Raw genomic sequence first — 15,738 nt, 5'->3', positions numbered from 1 at the left:
CGGTGGTAATGAACGCACCTTAGAAAAGATCGGTGAGCCAGTGGTGTTGATGTGGTATTGAACTGAGCGAGACTACACTCGACAGTGATGTTGCGGCATTTTTGAAGAATTGCGCGAATACGTGGGTCGGTAATGTCTTCAAAAACGATGGAAAGAGTGCAGGGTGAGTAGGATGAGATTTTTCTTGATGACCGAAGGCAAGTTGTGGGGCCAATGAAGGACCTGTTATGCAAATGCACTAGCAATCCATAGTGGCAGTGAGAGGAAATCCGCCCCTAAGATGGGGATGCTTATGTCTGCGTTAATGAACCGCCAAAAAAGCGCTCGTCAAAGTTCTAGACTCAAGTCTTACTGCCTATGGCCGTACGTGCGGATCGACGAAGAATTTACTTTCAAAGGTTGGGGTATCTTCGTATTGTAATTTAGATAGATTAGATTAGTTGGGATACGGAATGAATCGAGACTTCAGCGCCTGTATCGATCAGGTAGTTGCACCGGTTGAAGGGGTCGTAAATTGCGATTGTAATTTCAGCGAACCTACGATGGTACCATACATGTGCCCAATACTTGCCGAAGGTCCCAATGACTTACTATCTGAACGCCCATTAGTAGTCATTAATGCTGCTATCATCACGGCTCACTCACTGACACCCGCTCTTTTAGTCTTCTGTAAGAGCAGTTCTTGGGAACATCGGAGATAAGTACAATTGTCTCCTCATCTAGCCCGACTAGACCTTTATTTTTGTTTGGGAATGAGTTGTCCTGAGCCCACCATCCACTTGATGGCGGGCTGCACTTGTTCGAGAAGCAACTTACTCCTTCTGTTAAGTCCACGGACTACTCTGTTCGTGAGCGAGCGCCCAGTACTTTCAAAAATTATATTTGGCTTTGACGATTTTGATCGCAGGGCAGAGGCGATCTAATCAGATGCTGCCTCAGCGCCTCTACCCAGCGTAACCGAAAGCGGCAACGGGTGGCATTTAGCTCGTTTTTATTGAATTCAATACCTGACAAGGGTATGAATTATAACGACCGAAATCGCCTTTATACTTGAAGCGAATGGCATCATTGTGACCCCGGTCTCGACCTGGAGGCACATGTACGATCACGGCAGTTATCGAAAGACTTGCCCCTATTCTGGTGGACATCGTGAGCGGAAGCGAACAACCCACAAGAGATCAAAAACATATAAGCGGAGTATTGCAGAAAAGAGCAGAACGAAAGAGCGGAGAAGAAAATGGTCTTGCGCCTTTCTTCTTTTAGGGTTTTATGTGAAACAAAACCATATTAAAATCGGTTTAATGTCTTGCTGTCCGTCTATTTATCTGTCTATCTGTCTGTCACACCTTATTTACTTCGAAACGGCTGAACGGATTGTCACCAAATTTGGACAGAAGATTTGCTCTTTACAAGCAGCGAGTGGCAGCATTTTGTGTTGAGTGTAAGGGGGTTTCCCATAAATGCGACACGTGGATGTACATTTTTTTTCGCTGCATGGAGTAAAGTGGAAATGCATGCAGATGCATTAGATCAATTTAGATGCGCAAATATATACATATGTTGTTGTTATGTTGAGCCGGATTTTATCGACAACCAAACGGTCGTGGTATCGCTCATAGATTTCATCATTATAGAGACTGCGGAATAGTCCATCCTCATGTGGGGAGTCAAAAGTTCATTAGAGGATTCTTCTCTCGAACGCGGCCAAGAGTTCGCAATTTTTCTTGCTAAGACGCTTATTAATATTACGAAAATAACCATTCAGGGCTTCGCAACTTTTTAAAAAGTAACAGTTATAGGTTTTTAACGGGGGTGAAAAGAGAGATTTTCTTATTCCTCCTCCTTGTATCACCTCCTCCGCGCCCCCCGGTAGCGTGATTGACAAATCAAATTTTACAATGATGATGATGCCAGAGCCACTTCTAACTTATATTGCTGAAGCTTCTCAAAAATGCAAGCACTTTACAGCATATTCGGAAATACAATGCATGCGTTCAAATGGCATCGTTTAAAGCGACGAATTTTCTAAAATATGATAATTTCGCACCTACACTTGAAGTGAATAGACAAGCGTATCATCAGTTTAGTTGATTCTTCTCATATCTGAAAAAAATTCACTGTTTCTTCAAATATACACAGGTAGAACAAGGTCTACTGGGTTCAAATGGTATTATACATATATGATTCTTAGTATTGTAGTGAAAGTGAGTCAAGGGTGGTCGAAACGTCTTAACAGAAAAATGACCAAAGTTGATTACACAGGCCCGCCTGTACCTAAGTGCAGCTCCAATATCTGTTGTCAAGGTAGCTCTGCCCTCGCTTTTTATTTACTAGAGCACCTCTGGGATTTCGCCCTGTTATCTTGTCTTTTAGCAGAGAATGTTCACAGATAGGAGTATCTATGCCCTTTTACGATGGCCGAACTTATTGCAAGATGCGAACCTCACAGTCTTCAGAATAAACTGGCAATTCTCAGGGTCGAGGCTGGGAGCCGTACCCTGCCAGTACGAGAGACGCGAGAGAAATGCCACAACTTGCCCAGAGAGCTTGTGAATTTTAGGTTGGAGATATGGTGTATAAACGGCTCTTCTGTCTAACAAGTGCTATCAGCCAGTATAATACTAAACTGGGTCGGAGTTAACGAAACTCCGAACAAAAATCATTGAAAGAATCGGAATAGTTCAGGACCAAGACGGTCGCTTCCGGGTATGACAAATGTCGATGACCTGAAAACCCAAACTTAGCCCTCAGCTTCAAGTAAGTCTCGGAAAACCACTTGCCTGCCATACCCGCGCCATGATTAGTCCTCTTCCGTATTTTTTCGAGCGGACCTCGAAAATACGACTGCCCTGCAGTATATATCTGCGGTTTATTACCGACGAAGTCTCTTGTTGTAATGTGTTTGCAGCCGTTCGTGGTCCTATACATTTCCACGTAACAACTCTGGGCAATCAGTTTTCACCCCATGGTTTGCTTCGTGAGAATTAAAGGTTGAGCGGACGGTCAATGGACGCTCGTTGGAAGATTAAAAAGAAAGTCAGGAACGATAAATTTGGTTTGCCCATCTTCGTTTTTACATTTTGATATTATAGCATCTCCACTATCACCTTGTTTCTCTTTTGTCTCTCATCTCTTCTACATATAAAGGATTTCTGGTGGTTCTACTTAGGTCCCCAGAATAACTTCAATATTCGACTGTGGAAACTACTTTATCACACCACCATTCCTACAAAATGGAAAGTGGGCACTCACGTCGCTCCTGCCGCCTTCTTTGATTTTATTCAAATCCCTTCATAAATAGTGAGCATTTGTCAATTTTATTACATTATTTAGATTTTTTTTAATGTGTATATATTAACGGAGGATATGAAAATTATCGTGAATTTTAGTTAGCAAAACAAAAAAGTCGAACTTTCACTTAAAACGAAAGCTTGAAAGAAAAAAAATAGTGGAATTGAAAAAAATGCCGAGAAATTGTTCAAACATCCCCTTGTGGAGATGGATGTGTCATCTCCGAAGTGATATCCGCGAACACGTACCAATTATTCATTTGGCAATACCAGGTAAATTGTGTATAATTTATTTTTTCCTAGAGAGACCAGAACCATTTTTTCCAGGAGCTTATCATTTGGTTACTTTCGAAGCGCAGGATACGGATGCAGGTAAAAAGCTTATAGATCAAAGCACGGCATACATGTATCTTTACATTCCAAATGAAACACCAATGGAGCTGGAGAATGCAAGTAATAAGAATATAAGTAGGGAGTTGATGAAAGGAGTGCGGTGAGTAATAAGGATTTTGTAGGTTATTGAAAATGACAGGAAACTATCGAGCATCGCATGAGTCGTTTTTAATGTTAAAGAAAGTTCCAGGAAATACCTAGTTAGAACTAAGAACCTGCACAACCCCTTTATATTGCGTCAAAAAAGTGTGATTGTCGAAGGTCAAACGTGCGTAATCTAGATCTCTTATTCTAATGCTACCACTTCTTAGCTGAACATCAAGGACTTGATGCCATGTGGATATCAGAGAGTCAAAACCGAAGCGCTAGATCGTCCACAGAAATTGACGAGCATTGAGCGTAAAGGTCCACCAGCACCTATATTCACCTCAACTGAAATGTCGCGGCGACACGCGCTTACATACCACTATCCTACTCAGGGACGGGAATATGGAAGGCCGGTGGCCATATCAATTATATCTTGGGCTACTATAAAAAAAATCGCGTATCTTATTCACAGACATGCACTGTGCTTTGGGGTTTAAGGGTGCATTTAAACTTAAAGGACTCCCCGGTTATCCTAAAAGGCGACTAATAGGAACGAAAATATATGGGCTGGTAGCATGCAAATTTCGAAACTACCTTGCCGCAGAAGCAACAATGCTTTGTATAGGAACTGAACTCATTCCTTTGACTTCAATGATGTACGCACGATCCTATACAAGTGTGTCGATGGGCCCAGAATTCTCACTTTCTCTAACTTGAAACAGGACTCCGGTGACATAAGCTCAGCATTCTGGATTTAAGCGAAATAAGATGGAAGAGAGTTTAATCGACATCCGAGTTGAACGGGCGTGTTAGAAGCACTTCTATCGCGACTTTTCTTCAGTTTCTTTTCATCTTGTTCTTCGAGCCTTTTCTCGATAAAGCTGGTGCAGTGCTTTCGCTCAATAGGTCGCGCAATTGGAACGACCAATTTTCACGCTTTTTGTGCGCCGTAATTTTTTTTACTCTGACCCTAAGTACAACGATTTGTAATCTGTTCTGACAATTTTTGTTTATAACTACTTAGGCGAATCTCCGTTCGCCATGGTTTCGGGCCAATGTACTTGCCCAATGTGTGTTAGGTGTTGAGTTCGATTCGCGGCATACCAATTCCCACCTTTCTTTGGTAAAAACAAGTTCTGTTGTCCAATCTTTACTTTACGGCTCGTCATCCTGTCCGGGGATTCCCTCCGCTTTTCTAGACATTCGAACTAAATTTTCACCGAATTTTACCGGTCGCTGTAACACTTGCTGTGTTTCATATTTAACTGCTGCATGAACACACGACTACTTTAGCGTCGAACCAACATGCAGTTACCGTCTAATCTGCTTCTTCAGCTTACTGTTGCATCGGGCACCAGCTAAGTCTCAGTTTCTCCGTCTTTGTCTACCAGGCACTGCTCCAATGCAATTCTGAAAGATCGCACCAGCCCGAAGTTGCCTCCTAGTAAAAGTGTCCCTAACAATCGCCTTTCATCCGATGTACACGTCCCCTACTCGACATCGGCTGCACTACTCAGCTCCAACGATCATTCTATTGTCGCTGCACTGACGCCTCCACATTCTTCCTTCAACGTCTCATCGACACCTGTCACCGTTGAAACTCAGGCCACACTAGCGGTCATCCCGAAACAACTATTCGTGTCGGAGGTTAGCTTATCCCACCGCTTCTGACGATAATCGAATGTCAATGACTCTCATTATTTTAGACTTTTTGCCGAAACGTTAGGGGTCTAAGGACCAAGCTGTCAAGTTTCACATTATCTGCCTTAGCGTTTCAACGTTATTGGAACCTAATTGGATGACAGGATTTCAGATTTGAAGCTCCTGGAAGGTTATTTTGTGTTTCGTTATGACAGAAACCGTGTTGCACTTGGCAAGTTAACAGGCAGAGGTGTGTGATAGTTGTTGAATCCCCTGTCCATGCGAGAACCATCTTTTCCCCCTTCTCCACCACCCACGATTCTGTCACCGTAGAAGTCACTCCACCAAATGTACGTGCCTTAATCATATTCTCTGTATATTTTACCAGCCTCAGCCCCTTAATTTATCCATTTTCATGAATACTTGTGTGGCCCTCCAGTTTGCCTTTTCCCGAAATCGCACTCTTGCTTTTCTCCTCTGTAATATTCCTGTGCGTTGCCTCTTCTGTGATCAACTGCTCAGCACCTTCACACCATATTATCAGATCTTCTTCCCTCTTACGTCCCCTCCTCTCCAAAGTCTCTGCGCTCTTACCCTGTCTGGTTCACCACTGAAGTTCGCAAAAAACTTCGTTAAAGACTCACTGCTAAGATGAATTCCAGTCCTGTAGAATTCATTCTGACTGCGGTTTTTTTTTTTTCAAAACGTTCCTCGGTTAAATCTTCAATACTTAAGCCCAGAATGGAATATCCGGCCAGTGTTGAAGACTCACTGGAGCGGAGCACCTCAAGCTATTCTAATCCCAAGTTCGAAACTAACGCAGTCCCCTTTAGCTCCTCCTTCTATTAAATTCTCTGGCTCCTCTGCTCATCCCTCCCCCCCCCCCCCCTCCAAGCCATCTTGCGATTTACTCTACTGCTACTTTTCCTCAGTCTCTGTTCCCTCTTCTTCCTCTTCTTCTCCTCACTGGTGGATGTAGGCTGCCCCGAATCTCCAATCATTCTCTTCCTTACCACTCTTTGTCGAGTACCACATTGGCAGTACAATGGGCCAACACGGTCTGAGTGCTCAGAAGCTGTAGTAGTTTCTCCCCCACCATACACGCACCACATGGGCAGGTCTGACGCCAATGTCGGTCTTGGATACAACGGTCTAATAAACCTAGAGCAAAAGTTCTTAAAACTGGTCCGCCCATCTCCCTTCCGTTCTGCATTATTTGCAACAAGAGCTTGGAAGACATTCATTTTCCCGGTCTGATCCTTCCCATCCACAAAAGTGACGATCGCACTCTTACTGAGAATGCAGCATGGTTTCGGTAAGCGTAAATCCATTGGCTCCAACCTGCTCGATTTCACCCGATTTCATGGCCTGCCTCTTACCTTCCCAAACCATCTAGCCGCGTCTGCTTTGATGCCTGCACATCCCGTGCCTCTTCTCCCTCCTCTGGCGTACCACAGGGATCTATTGTGGTCCTTTTATTATTTTAATTCTTTATCAACGACCCCCCCCCCCCCCTTGCTTAGTTGTCGATGTTTGCTTTATGCCGACGGCCTCAATCTGTTTTATGCTATATCGTCGCCTATAGACGATGTCTCCCTTCAATCAAATGAAGACACCCTGGTTCGCTGGTGCTCTGCTAATGGTTTAACGCTTGGAATCACTTTCGACAATAACCTTCGCTTCGACCACCAATCATCAATGAACTGCAAAATTGTCGGGATTTATTCTTCCCTCCTTCTCTGATTTTGACACCATCCAACTCCCTCGTGAGAAGTACCCTGGAGTATTGCACTGTGATCTAGTTACCCTCCCGTAATTGTGATTGTCTTGTCCTTCTCTAAGAAAAAAATCACTGTTATGGACTAACCTTCTCGCCTCCGCTTTCTGAACCTCAAATTCCTATCACAACGTTGAACCTTGTTTTTATCGGGTCTGAAATAAATTCGTTTTTCTGAGCCCTCGCTGAAAGTTTCGATACGAGGATCAAACCAAGGTACTTAAACGTCGTCTGGCTGACAACCATGGGGGCAGCTTGGAATTTCTTTTAAGTCAAGATGACAATTTCGAAACCAACAATATGCCCGTGTTCAAGAGTGTGTTTGACAACAAGCCAGACTTGACTTCAGCACTCATAAGAGTATTATCCAGTTTAGTGACTCAAATCTCTGGCTACTTGGTATATTTTCTACATTGTGTGTTCTAACTTACTAAGAATGGATTGAGGAAGGTACTTGCTTCTACGGTCTTGGTTGGTTGGTTTTCTAAATCTCGTTGTAAGCGTTAGCATCACATCCTGGAAGAAGTGGCAGGGCCTTCCACTTGCAATTCCTTAATAGTGTACCGACTTCAATGAGATACAGTTGTCCTCTCTTGGGAAGAAGTCCCATGCTATGACTGCTTTGCGAGTACTTCCGCCGGCATTCAATATAACTCGGTCTCTCATTAGGAATTCTGAAATATGTATACTTTATGTCGATCTCGTTGCTCTGGGTTCGAATCCCAGTCGCTGTGGATATTTGCGCTCGTCTTGTGCCACGATTGATGGATACAAGTTTTCGCTTTTCCCCAAGAGTTCCCACGTAACCTGCTCCTAGGAGGCCTCGGATTTTCCCTCCCCCCCCCCAAATATTCAGGGCTTGTGCCAGCATTATTCTAATGCCATCCTTAAAAATTGACCTCGTAATCTGATGGGGCCTATACGTAAGCTTTTGCACGCAGCTTTACTTAGGCTCATTTAATGCTGGTTATTCATTAATGTTTGGAGCTCTTCTCCAATGTCAAGTATTTGCCTCCTCCTCTGACGTTCCACTAATCTGTAACTTATTGTCCGCATTTTATGTCTGCTTGCGCCTTTGGTACATCGCCCCAAGTACATGTCCGTAGTTCCCTCCTTTCCAGCGTAGGCGGCGTGCTCATGCTGGTCTCGAACTTCTGTGGTTATGGTATTCATAGGGACCTTAACTCCACTGCTGATTTTCAAAGTATTCCCTTCTCAATGCTTACCTATTATTTTTATTTAATATGCTTATTTGTTCTCAATGAGTCCGCCATGCCATGTCCTCTAGTAGCACGCTAAAGCAGGGCTATACACTAAGGTGGCCAAGGTATCTGGTGATTTATTCAAAGTTTAAGAGTTTGGGGGGTAAAAATGTTTCCCCAATGCTGGATAACTGCCGAACCGTGTTACCGTCACCAAGATCATGCTTCCCCTGATCGGGCAAGATGTTTTCAGAGCCCATGTTAGCATTCAGATCACTCATCACTATCACAATGTCACCATTAGAAAGTCTCTCCTGACGTTCCGGGCAGTTGCTCTTAGAAATCTTTGCTGAAGTGTAGCGCTGCCAATTTTGATGCCCCTTAACCTGGATCGGAATTCTGCAGTCAAGATCCTGTTAGAAACTAGTTCTCATCTGATAGAAGCGCACCTACCGGTAGTCGTCGATTACAATGCGATATGGGGTGCTGCCACTTGGCTTTCCAGAATACAAGAGCACGGAGCACCAAAAGGGAGAGGAGTGCTCTCTGTTCCCAAAGTATCTCACTGCGATTAGGTCCAGACTATCCAGATTATATCTCCGGAATTCTCGCTCCGGTTACGGAAAGTGAGCATTTTTGGGACCCTCGATTTTTCCATAGACGAGGAATGTATGAAATTTACAAAAACCAAATCATAATTGGTTTCCTATAGCCAAAGTGGTATTACCTATCACATCCGTTCATTTTTCGTATTATATTTTTCTTGATAGTGTCCTCATTTCGGTAAAGAAGAATTTCATTGCTCTTTCATAATTTCAGATTTTTCGCCTTTTGCGTCACAAAACCATCGGATGATATCGAGGAAACAGAGTTTCATGTCGATGACGATGATGATGATGAATCAAATTCAAGCTACAAAATAAACTTACAGCAAATCGAAGGAGCGGTGCAAATTATTAGACGCTTTCTGGACAAAAATCCTCACGAATTTATAATTTTGGATTTTCAAAGTTTCCGAAATATGCTATATTCCAATCATTTGTCGCTGCAAGACCATCTGAACGAAACTTTCGGCTCCATGATGTTCACCCGGTTGGATGGAAAACTAAAGAATCTCACACTCATGGCTGCACAGGAGAAAAGCAAACAAGTCTTAATAATATACAGAATGTCGGATGTGCCATTGCACTTCTGGCCGGGGCGCTACTGGCCCATAAGTAGTCCTAAGGATACATCAGTCTATGCTAACTTGAATGAGTTCTTCATCAAATCTGTGCAGAATCGAGACTGGCATCGGGGACAAATACTGCAATATGTTGTCCGTTCGGAGAAGGAATCAGGCCCTACTTTCTTGAAGTAAGTATGAATGAGATATTGTTGAATGTCAACTGACACAACGCGACTTGGATGTAGGAATTATTTGGATCCTTCAACACCTTAACCAGAGTGAAAGGCTAATTTAACTTTTCTAACATCGTCATGTTTGAAGAAGGGCCTTATTTGTGGAGGTCTCCCATAGGCAAAGGATGTCCCGCTAAAAACCGTACCGTACAAAAGGCGCCGGAATGTTTTCGCCTGCATTTATGAATTAAAATTTTTCTATCCTTCTACGGGGATCCTTGTGACTTCGCCCTTTTGAACAAACTTAACTTGACACTAAAACCAGCTCGGGTTTTACAATTATGGAGCCATATCCCTATTGAGCCAATCTGATAGCCTGGATTTGATCAATGATGTATCCGAGAGTACGCTTGTTCCCACAGGACTAGGGTAAGTGATCGCGTTTGCTACGCACAAAGTGTAGGACGCCCGCAATAGTACGCAATCGGACTGCCAAGTAAACACCTCCCTGTCATCAGAGAACTAGCCTGGACACATTACTACGAGCTAGCCCTCTCGCGCTTCTCCGCTTCTCCGAGCTGTCCCATTGTAAAAAGGGAATTCTCAATGCTTTGCGCGCTATTGACATCAACCTGTACGGAATACCTGGGGAATAATGCCCGCACAATGCGGTCTATCTGGTATTTAGTATGCAGGACTTCCTCATAGCCCCGATTTTCCGGGTGACGAGCTTATAGCCAAACCCCCACGACTTCTCACTCACCTCGTTGACCAGCCGCGAGCTTCGTTTTTATCTATCGCGCTGCGGAGTCTCCTTTTTGCTGAGCCATATCCTGCTTTTATGATGTATGCCTCCTCATTGGTGTGTAAACGTTGTGCCAAACGGCGGAGCGAATGACACTCCCTCCGTAGGTCGGCAATTTCTGCCATCCACCAATGGATAGAAGGCTTGTCACGACTGAGCCTCTCCGGGGCATGGAAGCCTCATACGCTGTCGTTACTAGGTTCATCACTGGGTTTACGACAGTGTCAACTGCAACGCTACCATCCCTCGGAACGCTCTCCAGCACTACTCTGTCTGTTCTAAAAGCTTCGACGAACTTTCCGATGTACACCTCCGCGACATTCCATAAGAAGAGAAGTCTCGCCACCCGTCCACCGATGGTGCCAGAGATTCTAACGCAAAAGTGATGTCAAAGATGCTTCTTTCACAGCATGGGCGCCGAAACTTGGCGTGGATCGTGTGTTTAATACTACGAGGCCGGTTCTCGCCGCCATTTCCAGAATCCGTTTTCCTCTGGAGTCTGGCTGAGGCATGCCCCATTCTAGGGCCCTAGCATTAAAATCACCGCCCACCTCCATACCCGAAACGGCGTCCTCCGGTGCAACAAGCCGACGCCGAAAGTCCGGCATCGTCTCCATTCGGCGTCAGTTAAACGCTAAAAAACGTTATACTTAAACACCGAATCCAGGCAAAGCCATTTTCTAGACCATAGGCAAGAACACGAAGTCTAACGTCGTCATGAACCCAAATAGCAGCGGTACCCGATAAGTCGAGATGCCATAACGCCGGGGCCCTGTTCCGGTATTGCTCGCTGATTAGCACTATATTAGCTTTTACCTCTGCAGCGAACTGCGCTTTTTTTTCCACCGCTCGGTCCCTTGCCCTTGTCCATAGTCCACACATCTGTAGCGCTTGATGGGGATTATCCGCATTGGTACCCTGCATACTACCCATCCAATTTTGATTTTCCCGCTGCTATAGAGTTTCCTCGCATATTGCTCGGCGACTTCCACTACGGAAAGTTTTTGGCCTCGAACATTTACAGAGGTGATACCTATCCAGGCATTGGTTACCTCTGGACATTCAAACTTTACGGCCTCCTCCAACCTTTTCTTGAGCCAGTCAAAATCTCGGATTTCTAGAGAGCACACAGACTCTGGAATAGAAATAAGAGCCTTCTACCCCAATAACTCTTTGACCACTTCACAGGACGTACCCTTACTAGTCGTCTTCGGGCCCAGTTTGACGATGACTCCGCCACCCTTCGTTTTCGGTGTGAAAGATACCTCTGCTCCGTTATCGTCAGGTTTCAGCATGTGGCGGATTTCACTAAGGATTTCCGCAAATGCCTTGCCTTCGGCTTAATGAGTAGAGCAGACGGTCTAGTCCTTCTTCGTTTCCTTGTCTTTTCTGGTGCTAGCTTTTGGTTTGTTGCCTCCTTGTCGCTGAACAGATGGGGCTCTGGCGGCGTAGTCAGTTGCTTCCTTTTATACTTTTTCTCCTTCTTTGTTTGGGCCCTGTAAACTACTTTGATAATGTCTCCGTCAGGTCCTCTTTCCGCTTTTCCCCCAGCTCGCTTTGTAATGGGCTATCTGCGGTCCGTTTGACGTTCCTCCAGTTCCATTAGGCCTTTTTTGACGTCTTTGCTGGCGTTCCTCTGGAGGAACGTTGCCGACCGCATACACTTCACCACTTCTCTGCTGAGCCTTTATTCTTCGGCCCTAGCTAGGAAGGTCGACCGCGCTTTTGTTCAGTTCGTGTCCAAATCCACCTGCTCAAGACTAGCGAATCTGACTGGGCTCTTTCACGGAACAGAGGTACTACATGGTATTGGAGTTGCGTCCCCGCATCGTTAATCGTGCGACTTGGTAAGATTGCCTCTTTATTTGAGCGTCCCGGTGACACATTGGGTATTTCAGACCTCGCTGCTTTTTTCGCTGATCGCTGCGGTGAACGACGCGCTTTTGTCCTGCGCTCAAATGCAGTCAGATCTTCCTCCTTCCCTACTATATTGTCGATGTTTTTCGTTAGTTTAAATTTATTCTCCATGGAAAATTTACCAGCGCATCGTGTAAAAGGGAGCGGGCGCAATAGCTAAGAAGGGGTTTACCTTCCGGGACATAGCCCTTACCCCAGTTACCCCTGGGGGTTCATTCCGGAACTCACTGACGGATAAGTGTTCGCTAGGAGCAAAGCGATCTACTAACACCGGTTCAATGCACACTGCCCGACCAGGGTCCCGAGAGGGTTGGTTCCTGACAGATGTCACTACTATCAGCTTGGCAGAGCTAGGCTTACATCACCCCATCGATGCCGACAGATCGTAAGCGACCCATTATAGGTCGCTTATGACCCTGAAGATAACCTCCCTTAAGGGGATTGTGAAAAGACAACTCCAATTGGAGAGAGGGAAGACGGAAAGACGTCAATGTCGTCAACCTAGGTTATCATTTTCGTTGAGTTAGGAAGCAGCATGCCTTTGGTATCAACAGGATTTTTTTTCGATTGCGTGCTTAAGGGCGAAGTCGAAGGGTATTGGGGTTAGCCCGCCCCTCAATCTTAGCTTCGAAATTAAACTCGTCATGGTTGCTTTTGTAAGACCAGAATCTGCTGCAGAATCGATAATGCCGTATGTCCATGTCCATGTCCGTATGCACAACAAGGAATATTTGGTAGATATTGAGGTTGAAGTTCCAGTACTTTCCGAAGATTTTGTTCTCTTTCGACTAACCCAGTAAAGCAGGTGAATACCTTTTTAGGTAATTATTGTAGCCGCAGCTATACAATCGATTCTAGGGGGTTTGCTTGTTTTCTGTCCCTTTATTGCTGCGTTAGTCTGCCGCAGGGGCAGTAGGCTGTACTCTTTTTTAAAAATTACTAATTTCTTTCCTGATAATTCCAGTTTTTGGCGCCTTTGTTCTGTGATGATAGCACAAGTTGGTCAAAAGGCTGAAGCTTGGGTCAAATCCCATTGTTCGAAATTACAGGGCGACAAACATTCAAAAATCAATGTCTTCATGCTGGATAACGTGAATTTCGAGAATTCAAGATTGGCAAATCTACTTGTCTCCATAAACACGTTATTGAATATTCAGACCCCTGTAGACATTCAAGCATCGGAGACTGCAAAGGAATCAAAAAATGAAAAAGAAACCCAATCAAAACAGCTAGTTGACACCGAAAAGAGAAAATCCACTGAATCGGGCAGTTCAAAGAAATCCAAGAAATCGATAGGCTCCAACAGAACTTCAACAGAAAAGAGGAGGTCTACTGGTAGTGAACAGTCGAAAGGACATGCTGGAAAAGTAGGATACTCTTACTTTTCGGAAATAGCAAACCTGGATCAACAACGATTGACGGACGATTAATGAAAAAAAGTGATCGCCGGAACTGTCAAAGCATCCAAACGTAGAATCATATAAAAAGCAGTTATTTGGTGAAAATAAAAAACAATTTAAAGCGTTTTAAATTTATTTATTCGCCATTTATTTCATCCATCATTGAAGAATTTGAAGGAAGAGCAATAAGCAGGTCTGTCGAGAGGGGGTGGAAAGGAGGGATTCCCCCCGGACTAGGAGCTTTCTCAGGGGCCCTGAATAGAAGTTTTAAAGGAAAGAAGAAATAATAGGAGGCCAACAAAATTTTCACCCCGAGTAATTTTCGTTTCCCCCCCCCCCTTTTCTATGGGGTTGGTTTTTGAAATTCAGGTCCTTTATTGGTAAGCTTTTGAGCACTTATTTTAGCGTTATTTCCTAAGTGAACTTTGCGCTTCAATTGTGCCTCGGTTACGGACTAACTTCACAGATCACCCTTGCCTATCCATGATCGGTTTCTGGAATTTGCGCAGACTCCTTCGCAATGGGTCCCCATAATGGCCGTTTTCTCCGAGATTTACGTGCATGTTAAGGAACATCATAAGCGTGCAATGCCGCGCACCAACAGATTTCGCCATACAGAGGGAAGGAGACTTGCAAAGGGTAGTCTGAATGCTAAGATGCGCTGTTTCTTGGGGAGGTGATCGGGAGGCATCGTCTAGGTAACCGTAATAACAACTGTGAAAGGTCTGAAAATTTTCAGTTGGGTTTCGACTGATCGGAAATGGACTTCTAATCAAGCCGCCCATATTACGTTCAACAGTTGATATATAAGTTGTCTTCTGAATTTGCCAAATAAAATGGGTGCTGACATCGGAGAGGGGCAATAATCTCATGGTCTCATGGCATGACAGCAACAGCCCCCAAATTCAATACGGACGCTTTTCGCAGTCTGACAGTGTCTGGCAGTCCTCCAACAATGGGGTAACTTCCTTGCTGTGCAAACCGTATAATCCCAAAACAGCCCATCCAACAATATTACTGAGCGGTGAACCGCAATAAAACGTGCCTTTATCTCATACCCAGGTGAAGTTGTCGACCATGTCCTAAAAGGATTTTGCACGACCTGGCTGACTGCAGCGGATCGATCAACCTAAGGGACTGGAAGCTGTGTTGATGACAGGACGTGAAGGCGACGGACTAGGACTCCACTACCGTGCGTGCTTCCTGGGGGGAGTGCATCTGAAATTCTCTACGCAGGAAGGGCATACTGGGAAAACTAACAACTATTATCAGAGCGACATATGATGGCGCAAAACGTCACGTGGAGGAATTCGAAGTCGAACCCAGAATCCACCAGGGTGCCATCTTGCAACCGATACTTCTTCTTGACGTTATTGGTAACGTTTTGCGTGTTATCCTGTCCAGAAGACGTGACTTCAATGGACCATATAATCTTTGCCCAATCAAATCTACTAAGCTGATAGCTTCTGCTTGCTCTCACCGACTTATTGATCTTGGTCAGCTGGCTATGGTTTTGTAGAAGGAGGTAGGAAAAGTCAGGTTTAACCAAGATTCCCAGTCTGACAAGTCTTCGCAACCAAGTGAAGGATTAAAGGTATTGCGCTGTAGAGAAGATAAAGTCAGAACAATGTTCGCTGTACGGGCGATAGTAATACAGTAACCTTCCATTGGTAAATGCGGTCTTGAAAGTGTAAGTTTAGGATGTCGGAGGGGAGGACATGGGTTCTAAATAGGAGGCTGGATGGGCCAATGTGGCTTCACGTACAAGGCTATTGTCATGGGTCAGGGATTGGGATAGGAGGAATGCGTCCGAACGGATTGTGCTGACTTCAGTGTAGACGGCTTGGTTGTAGGGTGGATGGGATAGGCCTAAGGATATTCGGAG

At 44.7% G+C, this 15,738-nt stretch overlaps 1 protein-coding gene across 1 annotated transcript; it reads left to right on the top strand.

Annotated features, from left to right (window-relative positions):
• The first annotated feature begins 3,292 nt into the window (after positions 1 to 3,292).
• Positions 3,293 to 13,988, top strand: LOC119661343. Its single transcript, XM_038070644.1, has 4 exons — positions 3,293 to 3,563; positions 3,618 to 3,783; positions 9,210 to 9,746; positions 13,418 to 13,988. The coding sequence occupies exons 1-4, from the start codon at positions 3,464 to 3,466 to the stop codon at positions 13,881 to 13,883; spliced, it is 1,269 nt and encodes a 422-aa protein (XP_037926572.1). The 5' UTR covers positions 3,293 to 3,463; the 3' UTR covers positions 13,884 to 13,988.
• The last annotated feature ends 1,750 nt before the right edge of the window (positions 13,989 to 15,738 follow it).

The sequence above is a fragment of the Hermetia illucens genome, chromosome 1 (assembly GCF_905115235.1).
Source record: "Hermetia illucens chromosome 1, iHerIll2.2.curated.20191125, whole genome shotgun sequence".
NCBI classification, from domain to species: Eukaryota; Metazoa; Arthropoda; class Insecta; order Diptera; family Stratiomyidae; genus Hermetia; species Hermetia illucens.
Note: the sequence above shows the minus strand (reverse complement) of the source record. Positions and strands in the feature narration are given on the sequence as shown.